This window comes from Danio rerio, chromosome 15 (genome assembly GCF_052040795.2).
Source record: "Danio rerio strain M-AB ecotype USA chromosome 15, GRCz13ab, whole genome shotgun sequence".
Lineage (NCBI taxonomy): Eukaryota > Metazoa > Chordata > Actinopteri > Cypriniformes > Danionidae > Danio > Danio rerio.
This window is the reverse complement of record NC_141035.1, coordinates 35,789,257-35,807,237: the sequence shown is the minus strand read 5'-3', so window position 1 is coordinate 35,807,237 and position 17,981 is coordinate 35,789,257. Positions and strand designations below refer to the sequence as shown.

The following is a 17,981-nucleotide window of genomic DNA, read 5'->3' as shown; positions in this document are numbered from 1 at the left end:
CCTTCAACAGACATTTAACTGACTATAAGAAACTTTGCAAGTACATGTCAAGTTACAGTAACCCTAACCCCAACCCCAATTTAAAAGTCTACTTATAATCTAATGAGAATTAGTTGGCATGTATATAGGCAATGTAACTTCAATTCAACAAACAGACCATCAAAATAAAGTGTTACCTACAGTGATAATACAGGCCTGAAGCTCAAAAGGGGTGGTTCTTTTGGTGGAACCTTTTTGCAGCTATATGCTTCATTTTCTTTTTATTTATGAGATTTAAATACTGAATTTAGGTTACATTTTAGAGACTATTTTTAGTTGAATTAGCTTGTCAGATGGTCATCATAACCACACTTTTTAAAATTGTGGTTATGATGTTAAATTAAATGTATTAACTGTTTATTAATTAAATACTATAGTCTTTTGTAATTTATTAGGCACAAAACAAAATGGCCAGCACATTCAACTTTTCTTAGTCAGAATTTGGCCATTTGAATAATAAAACATTAAAACGTAATAATAATAATAATAATAACAACAACAACAACAACAAGAATAATAATAATAATAATAATAATAATAATAATAATAATAATAACAATTATGAACTTCACAATTTTTTCTAGCCTTTCTTGTAAAAAAAAAAAAAGTACATTTGAAAATTCATTGATAACAACTATTGATTTTAATATTGGCAGTTTGGTGGTTCACCCTTTTTTTCAAAAATAAGGTCCAAGATTTTGAATAAAAGTTACTGGTCAAATATTTTACCTATTTAAAAACAAAACAGTAGCGAAAGATGACTTCGCTTATGTCACATTTTTTCTTGCACAGCTGGATGTTGGACTCTTGAAAAATTAATGTTTGCATTAGCCAAAGCCACACCAGAATTCTGCTTGGTCTTAAAGACTTTTTCAATGGGCCCTTTGTACAAATTATGATGGCGTAGCAGTCAAAATAGGACAAATGAGCTCATGAATGGGGCAAATTCTGGACCTTTGTCAGTGAGGGTGGGTCTTCCGAACCTCCTGTGGCTACAGGCCTGTAATAAGAGCTGCACAATATATTGTTTCCGCATTGATATCGCAATGTGCACACCTGCAATAGTCATATCACAAGGCATGCAATTTTGAGTCTGAATCATAGTTAACCAGGAGCTACAGATTTTGTATTTAATTATTGTATTTATACAAAAAATTTTATATAATATTATAATATATAATACAGAATTTATAAGATTTTTTGCAAAAAAAAAAAAGTTTTTTTATACATAATATTTGTTTACATTTTTACATGTTACATTTTAAAGTGAAAACAAGAATATTTATCTCATACATATATCGCATGGCAGATCATTTTACTTGTCTTAAGGAAAAACTCTTAATTTGACATTTCTTCTGAAGTTGAAAACAAAACAACATTTTCACCTGATCAGAGAATTTGTAGATATTTGGACTAGAAATGAGACAAAGCAAAGTATGAAAAGCATGTTTTTATTTATTTAATTTTTTTTTTTTTTTTGCATTGTAATTATTAAATATTGATACCTTAATACTGTATTCATATCTCAGTATTTCTTACAAAAAATTAAATATCACAATGTAAATTTTTTTCAATATCATGCAGCCCTAATAATAATGATTTATTGTTTCAAGAGTTCACACTTAGATATTGCTCGATAATATTAGGAGGTTTGGCATGCTGTCTTAGTAGAAAATCCTGAGCTCTGAGATTATTGAGCCCAGGGCTTCTGCCTGGTCAATGAGCATGTAAGGGGGTATGAAATCAGGTAGTTCTTGAGAGCTCCCCCTGGTAAAGGTGGAAAGGGGGAGATAGGAGTGGATGGGGGATTCTTCAAAAAATGAAGATATGGGAATAATGCTAGTCAGGCTATTTATAGTGAGTTTGGAATGATCCGACTGGCTGATCAATCATATCACATGCTCCTCTTGAAATTAGTTTTTGAAACGTCACTTAAATTATATAATAATGTAGTCAATTTATTTTGTTATGTACAGTAATTAAAGACATTTTAATTATTCTACTTATAATGAATTATTTGTGGGTTAGGGTTCTTATGATGTAATCTCAAGAAGTAACCAGCCAATAGGTTTCTAACAGTGAAGACAGTATTTTAGCATTTTAGAGTTATCTGAGATACTATAGCAGAGTCATTCTGAAGGATTGATGAGATTCTTGGCTTACCATCACAAAAGAGACCCTGCACAAAAGCAAGCTGTTGTATTGCAAATGTATTATATCTAGAAATGTATTATATCTTGTTTACAGTTTTTTAAAGGGATAATTCACCCAAAAATGAAAATCTCCTCATTATGTATTCTTATTCATGCGGTTTAAGCCTTAATGAGTTTATATATATATATATATATATATATATATATATATATATATATATATATATATATATATATATATATATCATTTGAACAGAAAAGAGGATATTTTGAAGAATGCTGGATGCTGGCACCCATTAACTTAAAAAATTACTATCTCTTTAAGAACTCTCATACACACCAAGCAGTTAAACAGTTTATGTCAATAGATAATACAACTTGCGTTGGGGTGAAAATGTTCAACCTGTCAGCTTCTGATGTGTGCAGGCTGAATGAAGTCTTAAATGATTTTAAATGGTTTTAAAGATTCTTCAAAGGCAGGAGCTTTTGAGTGACACTAAACAGGGAGGAGGTCACATTCCTTGTGTGCACATGCCCCAATGTACAGAGGCGTCTCTCACTGGGAATTATGGGTAATTTGCACTGATATAGCAGTGAGAAAGGGAAAGGTTTGGGAATGTGGCAGCTTGTGGCAGTGGATGAGAGACTATCAGGGTCAGGGAAGCGTAAAAAGTTTGGTAAAAATTAATAATACCTTTAGAGGCCGTATATGGCAGTGACTGCGTTAACCTTTACTTTTAGAAAAACTACTCTTTTTTAAATAGGCTCATTTTTTAAGTCAAGCACTTTTAGTTTAGCTTAGGTTAGCATAAATTATTGAAACGGATTAGACCGTTAGCATTTCAAACAAAAAGCTGAGTTGGGATTATTTTCCTATTTTCTGTTAAGCTTGAGGGCTCTATTTTTATAATGTAGGTGCGAAGTCTAAAGCACATGGCGCAAAAGCATTAAGACCGTGTCTGAATCCATTTTTGCTATTTTAAGGATGGAAAAATACACTGCGCCCTGGAGCATGGTCTAACAGGGTTATGGTTGTGTTTAAAGCATAACGTGCATTAACACAATCAGAGTCTCCTCTCTCATTCTCTTTTAAAGTCGGATGTGTCAAGCCACAGCGAATTTGCTATTTACTGTACATGGCAGCTTTTGTAAGTGGAAAAACTGAATGCTTTACTAGTGAGAAAACAGTTAAATAGACCATCTGCATCGTGAGGATAAAGAATGAGCCTTCTCCATTCGGCCTCTTTACTTTCTCTTTCTCTTTACTTTAACTCTTTACTCTTTTACTTGCGTGCATAAGGAAACAGTGTTATACAAACTCCACTGAAGACATTCATTAGCCTACATTTAATTTTGTTTGTTAAGTGCAAAGATTTGTTTCAAAACTATTTCTAAATTCTGTTCTAATTTCCAGTAAAGAAACAAGAATAACGAAATGTGGTCAAAAAGCTGAGTAAAGCAGGTCGCACACCAGAAGCGCCGCTCGGCGGCGCGCCGCGCAGCGCCATGTATTTTAGAATTCTAAACATAGGTTTCTATCAGGATACACACACCGGCGCCGCAAGTCGGCGGCTGTCGGCGGCGCCCGGCAACGGCTCAGGACGCAGTTCATTTTTCAGCCGCGCCACAGAGCGCCATCTGATTAGTTTCATGTTAAATATCATTCGAATATGCGTGTCTGGTGTGCGATACTTTAATCTGTCATGTACGCGCCGTGTCGCGGCACCGAGCGGCGCTTCTGGTGTGCGACCTGCTTTATACACAAACACACGTCCTATTCTTATCTTATGGTTATGCAGACACCTCTAAAATCTGAAAGATGGACAAATCTAAAGTTGTATTTATTCAAACAAAGTGGTTTTTATGTCGAAAATAATAATTTATCTAACATTTTAATCCTTTCATTTTTTTTCTCTTGTAGAGATATTCGTGTATTGCTGTACATCCTGTGTGTGTTAAGCCATGTGTAAGTGTTTTGACCTGCATAGGTTCATAACTAACTTTCTCAAGAGGTTTGAGTTGGTGAATGGCGCGGTATGTTTCAGTTTATTAAAATAGCAACGTGCCAACAATGCGCCTTAACACATCTCCTTTTTAGACTGGAACACCCATGAGTCCACAAAGTAGCCCAAATGGATTTGCTATTTAAACAACGTGGTGCAAAACATGAAAATTAGTGTTGCGCCTCTCTGAAAATAGCAACAAATCACAACAAACAGGTCTTGCTCACGTATTGCGTATTGCTTCTAACTTATTGCGCCGGGTGTATGATAGAGCCCTGAGTCTTCTGAAGTTACACCATGCACTAACTCTTCTAGATTGATATGGCTAGGAATTATACTCTCATTCTGGTTAATAATAAGGAACTTTGCCACGATCTAGATTTACCAAAATCTTTTTTCAGAATTTATTACTTTATTTATCAGACTTTTTTTCAGTGAATATAATTTTGGTAAAGGGCATTGTATTTCTGACACATGTTTGAGCCGTATGGCCAATCACAATGCACACAGGTGCTGTAGTAATGTACAGTATGTAAAAAATGTGTTTTACACATTACGGCATGCTAACTATACATGTGCATATAATAAACAGAAAAATTACTTTTCAAAATAGTATCAAGCAATTTAGCCAATGAACACAACATAACCTGCTTCCTCGAGTGCAGCGGATCCATCCATCAGCTCATTTCAAACTTTAATAAAGTTTTCTGTCATCTCTGGTGTGTTCTTTACATCCTCCCCCTCCCCCATCTGCGTGCGTTTGCCGCATTCCCACACTCTCAGAGTGTTTTTTAATGTACTCTGGATGGTCCTTCACTGGTCTCCTGGGGTCACTCTCTCCATGGCCATCTGAAACATAGCCAAAGTTTTGATTAATTGGCTTACAAAGCATGTAACGTTGAAAGGATTGGTATGTTCGCATGTCCATTTTAACTCCCCTATTCCCTGTATCACTGTACAATATTAATAAATCTGTTGTGGAAATGTTTGAGCTCCTTTTCCTGTTTCTCCTCCACCTGTCTCACAGGAGTTGATCCCTGAGTTCTACTACCTGCCGGAGATGTTTGTAAACAGTAATGGCTACTGTCTGGGTGACAGGGATGACGGCGTCCCTGTTTGTGATGTGGAACTACCAGCTTGGGCGAAGAAACCAGAAGACTTTGTCAGGATCAACAGGATGGTGAGTCAAACTTGCTCCCTAAGTTCGACAAGCTGTACTGTAGCACCAAGAATTGTCTGTCCAAGCAAAATGTTAAGTCCAAACATAACGATAGGTACCTGTAAAAATATGTAAATGCATAGCTCTGTGCACTCTCTTTGAGCAGAAAGAATTACATCATGTGTTCAGACAGTAATGGCTTTATCTTGTTTTTTTTTAGTTTGATATTGTAATTACTATCTGTAATATAAAGGTGTCTCTTTGGTGAATGTTGCGTGATGTATTGTTGTGATTTTTTTATTTTTTTTTGGGTTTAAATTGGCTGGAGTTGGACGAAGGATTTGGGTAGGCAGTGCTATCAGGCTAACATTAGCATTTTCCCAAGATCTCCTTTTGCACCATTATATTATGCAGAATTCAAACCACACAATGCATAATATTATGCGGTTTGGACTACTAAATTGTTGAACAAGAAACTAAGCATCCCAATCAATCATATCTTGCCCAGTACACACTGCACTGAGAGACAGTCACAAATGCTGATTCTGCAAACAGTCTCAGACAGATGGTGACACTGATTCAACAAAACTAGATAAAATGTCTGTTCTGTTGAAGTGTGAATTGCTCTTATAGGAATAATTCTAAAAATTTGCGCAAAACTACTTGGTGATGTGTTTTTATTCTGGCTAATACACATGATAAAGATGTAAAGTTCTTAATATTTCTTGCTAAAAATGTTTTTGATGCTTAATATACTTGTGAAGAAACTTTAAGTCTCAATATTATGCCTTTGTGACTTAAAAAGTATATATAATGTCTATATACACTCACTGGCCACTTTATTAGGTACACCTGTCTAACTGCTTGTTAATGCAAATTTTTAATCAGCCGATCACATGGCAGCAACTCAATGCATTTCGGCATGTATGCATGGTCAAGACGATCTGCTGCAGTTTAAACCGAGTATCAGAATGGGGAAGAAAGGTGATTTAAGTGACTTTGAACGTGGCATGGTTGTTGGTCCCAGACTGGCTGGTCTGAGTTTTTCAGAAACTGCTGATCTACTGGGATTTTCACACACAACCATCTCTAGGGTTTACAGAGAATGGTCCGAAAAAGAGATAATATCTAGTGAGTAGCAGTTCTGTGGGCGCAAATGTCTTGCTGATGCCAGAGCACAAAGGACAATGGCCAGACTGGTTTGCTGAATAATAAAAGAATAAAACGAACACACTTTTAACCCTTTGACGCAAGGGCGTAGAATTGGCATGGACTGAGGGGACGTGTCCCCACCAATATCCACCAATTACTGAAATAATCTTACCAATAATTTAATCAACTTAAAAATGAAATAATGCTCCGTCAACCCTTAGTACATGTGCACAAAGTCAAGTTTGCTACAAGTTCACTGTCATACTACTAATCAAGACTGTACAATTAATCAAAATTCGGTTTCAATTTTGGCCTCCATGATTATGAAAAACAGTAATCGGGATAAAACTGGAAAGTTGCATTACACATCTCTCAAAATTATTTTACATTCATACCTCCTCAAATCCTGCAATAAAATCATGTAAATTTATATTTGCAGCATGGGATGTGATTGTTATTCATATTATTAAGTGTTTATTTTATATAATTAAGTATTTTATTCATGTTTTAAAAGCGCGAAACAGAATTTGTGCTGTTCAATGCTTGCGCTCTAGGGATGTAGACTTATGTCCCCACCAATGTCAAGAGCTAATCTTAGCCTATGCTTTGATGCGTCCGATAAAACTGTGACTCCTTTGATCAAACAGCATTGGATGTTCTCTGAAGCTTACGATGACACCTGTGTTTAAAATGTTTACTCTAGTGCATTGTGTCATCAGACATTAAAAATCAATCTGCTTGACGCAGAGCCAGAGAAAGAGGCGCACGGCGCTTGCGGAGCAGATACGCACGGGAGAAGTCCTTCTGCAGACCAGTGCTGTTGTGTTGGCATTTCAATTCCTGCAAACTCAGGAATTTTTTTAACTAAACTAAAATAATTATTACAAATGTGTTAAAATGTGTGCTCGTATTAAAATGATGTGCTTTCGATATATAAAGTTATTTGTTTTGTAAAGCAGAGTGTCTTTCGGTTTAGATTGTTACCTCAGATTTAAGCCAATTAATTTGGATTTGATTGATATGGCGCAAGACACAGAACAAAGACTCAAGCAACTTTGCCATGCTTGAAGCTTAGAGGTAGAATAAAATTAAAGTTAGTCTCTGTGTGCACAGTTGGAGAAACGGCGAATGGTACCCCGATCTGCCTAAAAACAGTGGTTGGTGCACGGTTAAACACGAACTTCACAGTTCACTTAAGATGTGATCTCATTTGCAACAAATTACGGAAATACTGCACGTATGAATAAAGCACTGTATATATGCATTTAATCACTCGCTTTTCTGAGACACATACAGTAAGCCTACTGTAAATGACATGCAGCAGATCTAATTTTAAATTTAAATATGTCATTCCAAATCATATATTTAAAATACAAGTTACAAAATATACAAAGTACAATGTTTAGATTACAACTATATTTCAACATTAATATTTAACAAGTACAGCAGTTTTCTTTTCACCTTTAAAGAACAGTGCTATTTTTAATTAACTTTTAAAAACACATTTTAAATTAAACATAGTTTTTTTTTTGTCTGCAAGTACAGTTAATCTTCAAACTATGTATAATGTTTAAAGTGGCTGACAGTAATACATATTCATAATAATAGTAATTAATCTGCCTCGTTTTTTAAATGTGCAGTGCTGTAGCTGCTTTATTAGGCCTACTAGGCTACTTGATTTCAGTCCTGGTCATTATGGTGGTACTTGGAGAGAAGATTTTTCCTCTGAGGTGGTACTTGGTGAAAAAAGTTTGAGGACCACTGCAATAGAGCACCTTTGGGATGTGGTGAAATGGGACATTCGCATCATGGATGGGCAGCCAACAAATCTGCTGCATCTGCCTGATGCTATCATGTCAAATGTTGACCAGAATCTCTGAGTTATAATTCCAGTACCTTGTTGAATCTATGCCACGAAGGATTAATTCAGTTCTGAAGGCAAAAAGGGGTCCAACCCGATAATAGTAAGGTGTACCTAATAAAGTGGCCGGTGAGTGTAACTAGGCATAATTTTTGGTTTGTTTTATACAAGCCATTTTCTATTAAATTTTTCAGGTTTTATACCATAATCTGCAAGAATTACCCTAGTAAAAAAAAAAAAATACATATATATATATACATATCTTTTTGTTGAGACACTTGATAGACATGAAATGCATTGAAAACACTATTAAACAAACAGTGTATTGATTCAGAAAATGTGAGATAAGAGCTGTCCTGCTAATCTAATATCCCTCTGCTGGCTATATTACATCAGCTGATGTCATGTCTAAACCGAACCTGCGATCTTAAATTCGTATTGCAGTATTTAATCTGCAATCCATTTCCTTCCTTCTGTTCCCCTGAGATCACACTCATTTGTTCATATGATACAGCATCCTCTGGTGCTCTGCAGGCCTCTGCGTGCTGCTCTTCCACAGTGAAGGTCGTAATGTAGTTCACTGCTCGATACTAATGTAATCTACTGCTGACCTGAATGATGTCACCGAGGACAGGCCTGGCCACTGTCCCTTATAATGTTACCCTAATGCCGGCTTCATCAATCATGATTTGGCCCACAGCAGACAGGACCTCATGGGTGTGTGTCCACCTTGCAGTATGAGGTTGGGTTTAAAATGTGTTCTGTCTCATATAATACACATACTCAGAGACTTGGAGAGATATGGGAAATGTAAAGTAATTGTCAAAAGCTTTGACACTCTGAGTAAATATGAGCTGTAAAATAATGGTCCATTAGTTAATGTATTTATTAGTTAATGTATTAACACATTAGTATTAAAGTATGAACAATACTTACAGAATTAATCATAGTCAGGGCCAGACAAAATCTGCTGACATTTTTAGCTTTTTTTTTTCTTTATTTGCTTCAGAGTGTGTCATTTATTATGTTTTAATTCAATTTATTGCCACTGATTTAGTGCATTAAATATAAACCCTCAATGGCCACTTTATTAAGTACACTTGTTCAACTGTTGTTAGGTCAAATTTCTAATCAGCCAATCACATGGCAGCAACCTGAATGTATTTAGGCATGTAGACATGGTCAAGACGATCTTCTGCAGTTCAAACCGAGCATCAGAATAGGGAAGACAGGTGATTTAAGTGACTTTGAACGTGGCATGGTTGTTAGTGCCAGACAGGCTGGTCTGAGTATTTCAGAAACTGCTGATCTACTGGGATTTTCACGCACAATTTTCCCCAGGGTTTACAGAGAATGGTCCGAAAAAGAGATAATATCTAGTGAGCGGCTGTTCTGTGGGTACAAATGCCTTGTTAATGCCAGAGGTCAGAGGAGAATGGCCAGACTGGTTTCAGCTGATAGAAAGGGACAAAAGAACATTGGAAAAATCAATTCTATTGTCCACCAAAATTGTCCACAGCATACCTGACGGTCAGATGGTAGGGTCAGAAATTGTTGTCAACAACATGAAAGCATGGATCCATCCTGCCTTGTATCAACGGTTCAGGCTGGTGGTTGTGTAATGTTGTGGGGGATATTTTCTTGGCACAATTTGAGCATTGTGTCAGCGCCACAGACTACCTGAGTATTGCTGCTGACCATGTCTATCCCTTTTTGACCAGTGTACCCATCTTCTGATGGCTACTTCCAGCAGGATAATGCACCATGTCATAAAGCACAAATCATCTCAAACTGATTTCTTGAACATGACAATGAGAACACTGTACTCAAATGGCCTCCACAGTCACTAGAACTCAATCCAATTGAGCACCTTTGGGATGTGGTGGAACAGGAGATTCACATCATGAATGAGCAGCCAACAAATCTGCTGCAACTGCATGATGTTATCATGTCAATATAGACCAAAATATCTGAAGACAATTTCCAGTATCTTGTTGAATCTATGCCACAAAGGATTAAGGCTGTTCTGAGGGCAAAATGAGGTCCCGTCTGGTACTAGTAAGCTGTACCTAATAAAGTGGCCGGTGAGTGGATATATGCCATATAAAAGTATATTAGGGGTGTGTTTTTTGGTCTATGTTGTCTGAGGAACATGTGTGTGTTTGTGTGTGTGTGTGTGTGTGTGTGTGTGTGTGTGTGTGTGTGTGTGTGTGTGTGTGTGTCCACTGCAGGAAACACACTTGACCTTTTCAGCTGCAGTGACAGTGCTGTGGTGTGTATGTGTGTGTGTGTGTTTTGTGGAGGTGACCTTTCCTCTGGCCTCATTTTTTTTTCCTGGTTTAACACGTTCAGCTATTCAGACACATACACATGCACATATCCAAAGATCACACAAGTAGCTGTCTGTTAAAGCGAGGTTTTCTTAAAGAAAGGACTTGGGGTTGTCAAAACACCTCAGATACTTTTTGACATGACTACTTGACATGAGCCTGCAAACTGTTCACGTCTCAGTTTGGTTCCTCGCTCTTTTCCGGTATAGCTCTGAAATGCATTGTGTAGTGTTTCCAAATCGCTGATTTAGTGATGTCTTTACACGTTTAAAGATAGTTTAAATAAATAATTGGCTAAAGCATGTTATTATGGTCTTTTTTTTCATATGTATGGTGTGAAACTGTCTGACATTAAAATTAAATTAACTTAACTGATCATAACAATTCTGTTCTCATTCCTTAATTCAGCACTTTTGTGGAAATAATGTTTGTAAAAATCTCCTAATCACTTATAATTTATTTAAAAATGCATTTAACTTATTTTATATGTAACTTTTTACATTTTAAAATTCATTTCAACTCACTTTTTATTTAAAATTCATCTAAATGAACTGAACAAATATGAAATCTAATTAGAAGTCAAAATTTTGATTTTGAGGACTTTTTTTCCAAAAACAAGTTTCATAATGTCAGCTCACACTTTGTAAAAACTGCAATTGTTTTATTTACTAAGGGTAATCAAAAAGATTTTAAATGTACAAAAGATTTTAAATGTACAACGTGGAGGCAAAGAACTACCCAACGCAAATTGCATTTAAAGTCCTTGGTGGTCCACTACGATATGATATGGGTGATAGTTGGTGGTCCACTACAATATGATATGTTAAACTTTAGTTGATGTGTAATGTAGCTGTGTGAACATAAACATCTCTGAATGTAATGTGATCAAAGTTTAATGCCAAGGGAGACTCTAGCTGCGTCACAAATCAGATACTTAAGCACTATTCTACGCCATTTTGTAGTATAAATAGTGTAAGTAGTGCGTTCACACTGAAAACTCTAAAAAAAAAAAGTAATAATAATAATAAGTGCACTTTAATTACCCGGATGATGCACTTATTCAGCCGGTAAAATTAAGTGTGGGATGATGGACACTTCACTGACTCAACGACCGCAGGTTTGCTCATGTAGCGGAAGGGGTGGAGCTATCGGGCGCACATGTTGGACTACTTTATTTGTTTTGGATGGTGAAAGCAATATTCTCATACGAGAGAGATTATAGCGCCTCCCAATAGTGAATGCCGTTATACTCATGGCAGGAATTATTTGGTATTTTTAGCTGACCAATCAGAGCCTTTCAAAGGAACTAGGAAATATGACATTTGTTTTCATGTCAGCTGAGTAGCTGTATATAATTAAAGTAAGATATTATACAAGTAAAGCATGAGCACACATTGTTTTGCATCTTATAAACAAAATCAAGCATTAAAATACACTGTGGACCATCCCTTTAAATTATTTGTCACTTGTTGTTATTAATTTCTTGTTTTGTGGTCATCTGCCAACACAAGTTAAGTTACTATTAACATACAAGACAAGTAAATACTATTTATGCTCTTGGCAGTGCAATATTAGACCAAATTTTTATTACCACACCTTTCATCTCATCACTTCAAATCAGTCAGCACATAAGAAAGAGCGTGAGAATGTGTTCATGTAAAAACACAAATACACTACCTGACAAAAGTCTTGTCGTTGATCACAGTTGTAAGAGCAACAAATAATAACTTGACTCCTAGTTGATCATTTGGAAAAGTGGCAGAAGGTATATTTTTCTGATGAATCATCTGTTGAACTGCATCCCAATCATCACAAATACTGCAGAAGTCCTATTGGAACCCACACGGACTCAAGATTCTCACTGAAATCAGTCAAGTTTGTTGAAGGAAAAAATCATGGTTTGGGGTTACATTCAGTTTTGGGGTGTGCGAGAGATCTACTGAGTGGATGGTAACATCAACAACCTGAAGTATCAAAACATTTGTGCTGCCTATTAGAATACAAACCACAGGCGAGGGCAGATTTTTCAGCAGGATAGTGCTCCTTCTCATAATTCAGCCTCCACATCAAAGTTCCTGAAAGCAAAGAAGGTCAAGATGCTCCAGGATTGGCCAGCCCAGTCAGCTGACATAAGCATTATTGAGCATGTCTGGGATAGACAAAAAAGGCATTGAAGATGAATCCAAAGAATCTTGATGAGCTCTGGGAGTCCTTCATGAACGCTTTCTTTGCCATTCCAGATGACTTTATTAATAAGTTATCTGAGTCATTGCAGAGATGTGGCTGCAGTCGTCCAAGCTCATGGGAGTCATGCACAATATTATTTTTTTCTCCAATGCACCATGACTTTATAATCTATACAGTACATTATTTCTGTTAAGTGACAAGACTTTTGTTTAAGCAAAGTCTGATCTTACTGTCCTAATTAAAACATTAAAAATCATGGCATGATCATGTTTTATTTTGGTAAAAAAAGCGTAATCTAGAGGCCTTTGCCTTTCATATAAGCCACTTCTGATACCAAATGATCAACTAGAAGTCAAGATATTATTTGTTGTTCCTAAAACTTTTATCAGGTAGTGTATATCTAATAGCTCATAGTAACATGTGTTAGCTACCCTTTGCAAATTTTTGAGTTCACCATTGGTTGCTAGCGAAGCACATGTCAGTTTTCTTAAACAGATGAGTAAAGACTCTGGTTGCTATAAATACTACCACTGTTTGAATTGTGATCAACACTGACTGGAATCACCTGTGCAATGGACAATTTTATTGCACACCTTCCAGCCAATCATAATCAAGAATTTCAACATACCATGGAACAAAAACAAGCACATAGATATTCCATGTTTGAATATAGTCCTGCAATATTAGCAGAATATCTTCTTTTCAGTTCTATGACAGAAATAAAATCATACTTATTTATAAGGTCTTTAATTCCTAGGCTGATCTTGCTAAAATGAACTCACAAATTCTGTTTCAGTAAAAGTAATTTTATTATGTGTCTAGTATTTTAATGCAGTTCTTCAGTTTCTTAAAACAATACAGTTTTTTTTTCCTTGGGTTACTTGAACAGCCTATACATTTTTAAACAGTCTCCGACTCGGTTTTGTCCTTAGATCTTGTCCTTTATTTTTCTCTCTCCGCCGCTCTCTTTCTCTCTCTGTCTCATTTAATCCCCTCTTTCCCTCCTTGTCTTTGTGCTCCCTTTCTCTTTCTCTCTCTCTCCTCTACCCTCCTGCCATTTCTTCCTCTCTTTCTTTCACTTAGTGTTCCCATCTTTGCATGTGTCACTTTGGATTGTAATGACATGCCCCGGGGGGAACTGAGCCCCTGCGCACCACCGCTTGCTCTGTTGGTAATAGCTGTTATTTCTGATGTGAGAGCGAGTGTGTAAATTCCAGCAGCCCTGGGTGTGTTTGTGTGTGAGAGGAAGGGGAAGAAAAGTGTGTCTTTGTGTGCCGCTTTGTGTTATTTGTTCATTCTATTGTTTTTTTTCCTTTATATCAGCCGTGATGATCTATAAAAAAGAAGCAATCCTGATCCATCTATCTATCTATCTATCTATCTATCTATCTATCTATCTATCTATCTATCTATCTATCTATCTATCTATCTATCTATCTATCTATCTGTCTGTCTGTCTGTCTGTCTGTCTGTCTGTCTGTCTGTCTGTCTGTCTGTCTGTCTGTCTGTCTGTCTGTCTGTCTGTCTGTCTCTGTCTGTCTGTTTGTCTGTCTGTCTGTCTGTATCTGACTGTCCGTCCGTCCGTCCATCCATCCATCCATTCATCCATCTATTCATCCATCCATTCATCCATCCATCTGTTTGTCCGTCTATTTGTCTGTCTGTTTCTATCTGTTTAGTTTTATTCTGTTTTCATTTAGAGCTTTTTTTGCATAAAATAACAAATCTATCTATCTATCTATCTATCTATCTATCTATCTATCTATCTATCTATCTATCTATCTATCTATCTATCTATCTATCTATCTATCTATCTATCTATCTATCTATCTATCTATCTATCTATCTATCTATCTATCCATTCATCCATCCATCCATCTGTCCATCCATCCATCTGTCCGTTCGTCCATCTGTCCGTCCGTCCATCTGTCCGTCTGTCCGTCCGTCTATCCGTCCATCTATTCATTCATCCATTCATACTCTATCTATCTATCTATCTATCTATCTATCTATCTATCTATCTATCTATCTATCTATCTATCTATCTATCTATCTATCTATCTATCTATCTATCTATCTATCCATTCATCCATCCATCCATCCATCTGTCCGTCCATCCATCTGTCCGTCCGTCCATCTGTCCGTCTGTCCGTCCGTCCATCCGTCCATCCGTCCATCTATTCATTTATCCATTCATACTGTATCTATCTACAGTATCTATCTATCTATCTATCTATCTATCTATCTATCTATCTATCTATCTATCTATCTATCTATCTATCTATCTATCTATCTATCTATCTATCTATCTATCTATCTATCTGTCTGCATCTGTCTGTCTGCATCTGTCCATCCATCCATCCATCCATCCATCCATCCATCCATCCATCCATCCATCCATTCATCCATCCATCAATCCATCCATCCATCCATCCATCCATCTGTCCGTCTTTTTGTCTGTCTGTCTGTGTTTCTATCTGTTTAGTTTTATTCTGTTTTCATTTAGAGCTTTTTTTGCTCAAAAATGTTAGCAGATCCACTTCATAACTATGAGGATGATGTTATTAAACAATTCTAATTAATAATAAGACGTTATTATTATTATTATTATTAATTTTAACAAATTTTTATTATTTCAGAAGAATTACAAGACACTGATCAGTTGCACAAAATGATATGTTAAACATATAATAAAAACTAAAAAAATTACCCCAAATATTTGAACGGTAAATATTTGTTATCACAGAAATTATCATTTACAATCTAGTCTCTAATGTTGTTGTCAAGCTGTTTTACTCTTCTGCATCAGCGAGTGTCACCGGGAGTGTATGTTCATCTGTATGTCTGTGTGTGTTTGTCTTCATGTTGTGTATGTGTACCTTTCACCTCTAATTGCCCCGCTCTCTTTGACAGGCCTTGGAAAGCGAGTTTGTGTCGTGTCAGCTGCACCAGTGGATTGACCTTATTTTTGGCTACAAGCAACGTGGGCCCGAGGCGGCGCGTGCCCTCAACGTCTTTCACCACCTGACCTATGAGGGCTCCGTCAACCTCGACAGCCTTGCCAGTGATCCGCCGTTACGTGAGGTAGGTCGTCTGTGGCAACAAGTTGTGGATAACATCTCTTTCCTCCCATTTTTATAATTGGACTGTGTCAGTAAAGGCTGAAATGCTTTGAAAATGTCACCAGAAGTGTTGGGGAAAGGTACTTTTAAAAGTAGTGCTTTACAATATTGACTTACTTTTTAAAAAAGGTTGCTTATGGCTTCTTTTCATCTTTAAAACTAATGCTACAGGGCGGTATGACACCATTCCTTTTTCGCACTTACCAGATTGCTTTTTAAAACACTGGTTTAGGTAGGGGGTGGGCGGGTCAATCTGTGCTTTTAAAAACACTATTGGTTGGGTTTAGGGAAGAGGGAGGGTGTCGGTCAGTTGGTCAGTCAGTCAGTCAGTCAACAGTGGTCTCTGGTGGATTTACTCGAGAACAGCAGGTGCGAATGCCACACGCAAGAGAAATTTGAGATCTTAAAAAGCGTACAATTCGGCCTCTGGTGCATTCACGAAAACAAAAACTGTAGAAAACATAGCTCCTGGGACATAATTTGTTCCCTTCAGAAAACTATATATGGGTACGTACTCAGAATGAGCTTGGGTTGAATTGTTGAACAAAAGTGTTGAACAAAGTGAATGTGCAAAATCATTCCCTGACCTAATATGGTGCTTAATAGAAAACAGAAATACACCAATACACAAGGTGGCGCTGCACAGAACGCAGCATCTCATTTCTCACAGGACGTGTTCTCTGTTCTCTATTCTCTGTTCTTGTGGTCTCCTGTTTGTTCTTCCGAGGTAACTTGCCAAGACCGGTCTCCACAAGAACGCGAGTCCGTTCTCTGCGTTCTTCGAATTGAGAAACAGTCTTCATGTGCTATCAGACAGGAAAGTGCGATCATTGTGAGCAAGATGAAACTGTGGCACATGCAAATATGAAATGTGCCAGGTATAATAGAGAAGGGAAAGTATTTATTTTAAATTTGAACTACAAATGAATTTTACAGAACAAATCAGATAAGGACTGTATATAATTTTTTAATGCTACATTTAAGGATTTAGATCAAAGAAATGTAGGAAGAAAGTTTGTATGTTATGGCCCACTCTCCTAAGCAGCAGGTGGCAGTAATGCACCTCGAAGTTATAAGCCAACTCAGCAATAAGAAGAAGAAGAGGAAGTGTTCATGTGCTTGTTAAAACCATTTAGATTTTATTTGTTAACTAGTAAACAAAAAGGTCAAGTAGCAGCACCACCAAGTTGGGTTTACTGTAACTTGAGCAGCTCCAGGCACATACTGTAAACAAAATGCAAGGTAGTTATTGTTTTTCAACGTGGCGAGTCAAACCAAAAATAAAAAAAAAACAAGCCAGAATCGTTGTTGGTGTTTTTAATACACTTTTTATACCTGCTGCTTTGAGCGCAGGTGTGCACGCTTACATTGTCACCCTTTGTTTAGTCACAAGGTGTTAAATGTTAGCAATTAGCATGAGCTAAAATCAATTGAGGTAAAATTGGTTTAATATTCACACATTCAGACTTCATCCTTCATAATATAATTTTACAAAATATTCTTTGCAAATACTAAATAGTGGAATCATATTAGCAGCCAACAACTATCAGTCAATTAAATAGTGCTAATGTTGTTTTCAAGTCATAGTTACATGTAATTTAAGACCCAATATTCAAAGTACCATATACATTAGTGAGCATGTCACAAGTTGTCACTGAACAAATGTGTGAATATAAAACTAAGTTTACCTTAATCTAAAATCACCCCAATGTGCATGGGCCTGTTAACAAAGTAACTGCCATTACTATTTTAAAATGTAACTAAAATATTTTTGGAAATGCCAAAGTAATTGATATATTTGCTAGCACTTTTGCTAAAGTAATGGCTAAAAGTACTGTGTTTTGCTAATGACTAAAGTAACTGTGATACTGCACTTTTGCTCCATTGACTTCCATTCAAAGTCTAGTATGACTGTGGCATAACAATTGTATATTGGCATTCAAATCAACATTGTCTCACTACCGTTTAGTGTTTA

The 17,981-nt window shown here is 36.6% G+C and overlaps 1 protein-coding gene and 1 long non-coding RNA gene across 9 annotated transcripts in view; one reads left to right on the top strand and one right to left on the bottom strand.

Annotated features, from left to right (window-relative positions):
* The window catches only part of nbeab (neurobeachin b), a 569,044-nt gene that overhangs the window by 495,230 nt on the left and 55,833 nt on the right, over window positions 1–17,981 (top strand). For all 8 annotated transcript variants that reach the window (XM_087284306.1, XM_087284305.1, XM_087284304.1 and 5 more), the window contains 2 exons: window positions 5,223–5,375; window positions 15,798–15,968. In XM_087284306.1, coding sequence (XP_087140432.1) covers window positions 5,223–5,375; window positions 15,798–15,968 — 324 coding nt within the window. The remainder of the gene's footprint in view (window positions 1–5,222; window positions 5,376–15,797; window positions 15,969–17,981) is intronic.
* LOC147840667 (uncharacterized) lies at window positions 2,435–5,611 on the bottom strand. The gene is made up of 2 exons (XR_015509692.1): window positions 3,943–5,611; window positions 2,435–3,641 (listed from the first exon to the last, which is right to left on the bottom strand). It is a non-coding gene; the product is annotated as an uncharacterized LOC147840667 (long non-coding RNA).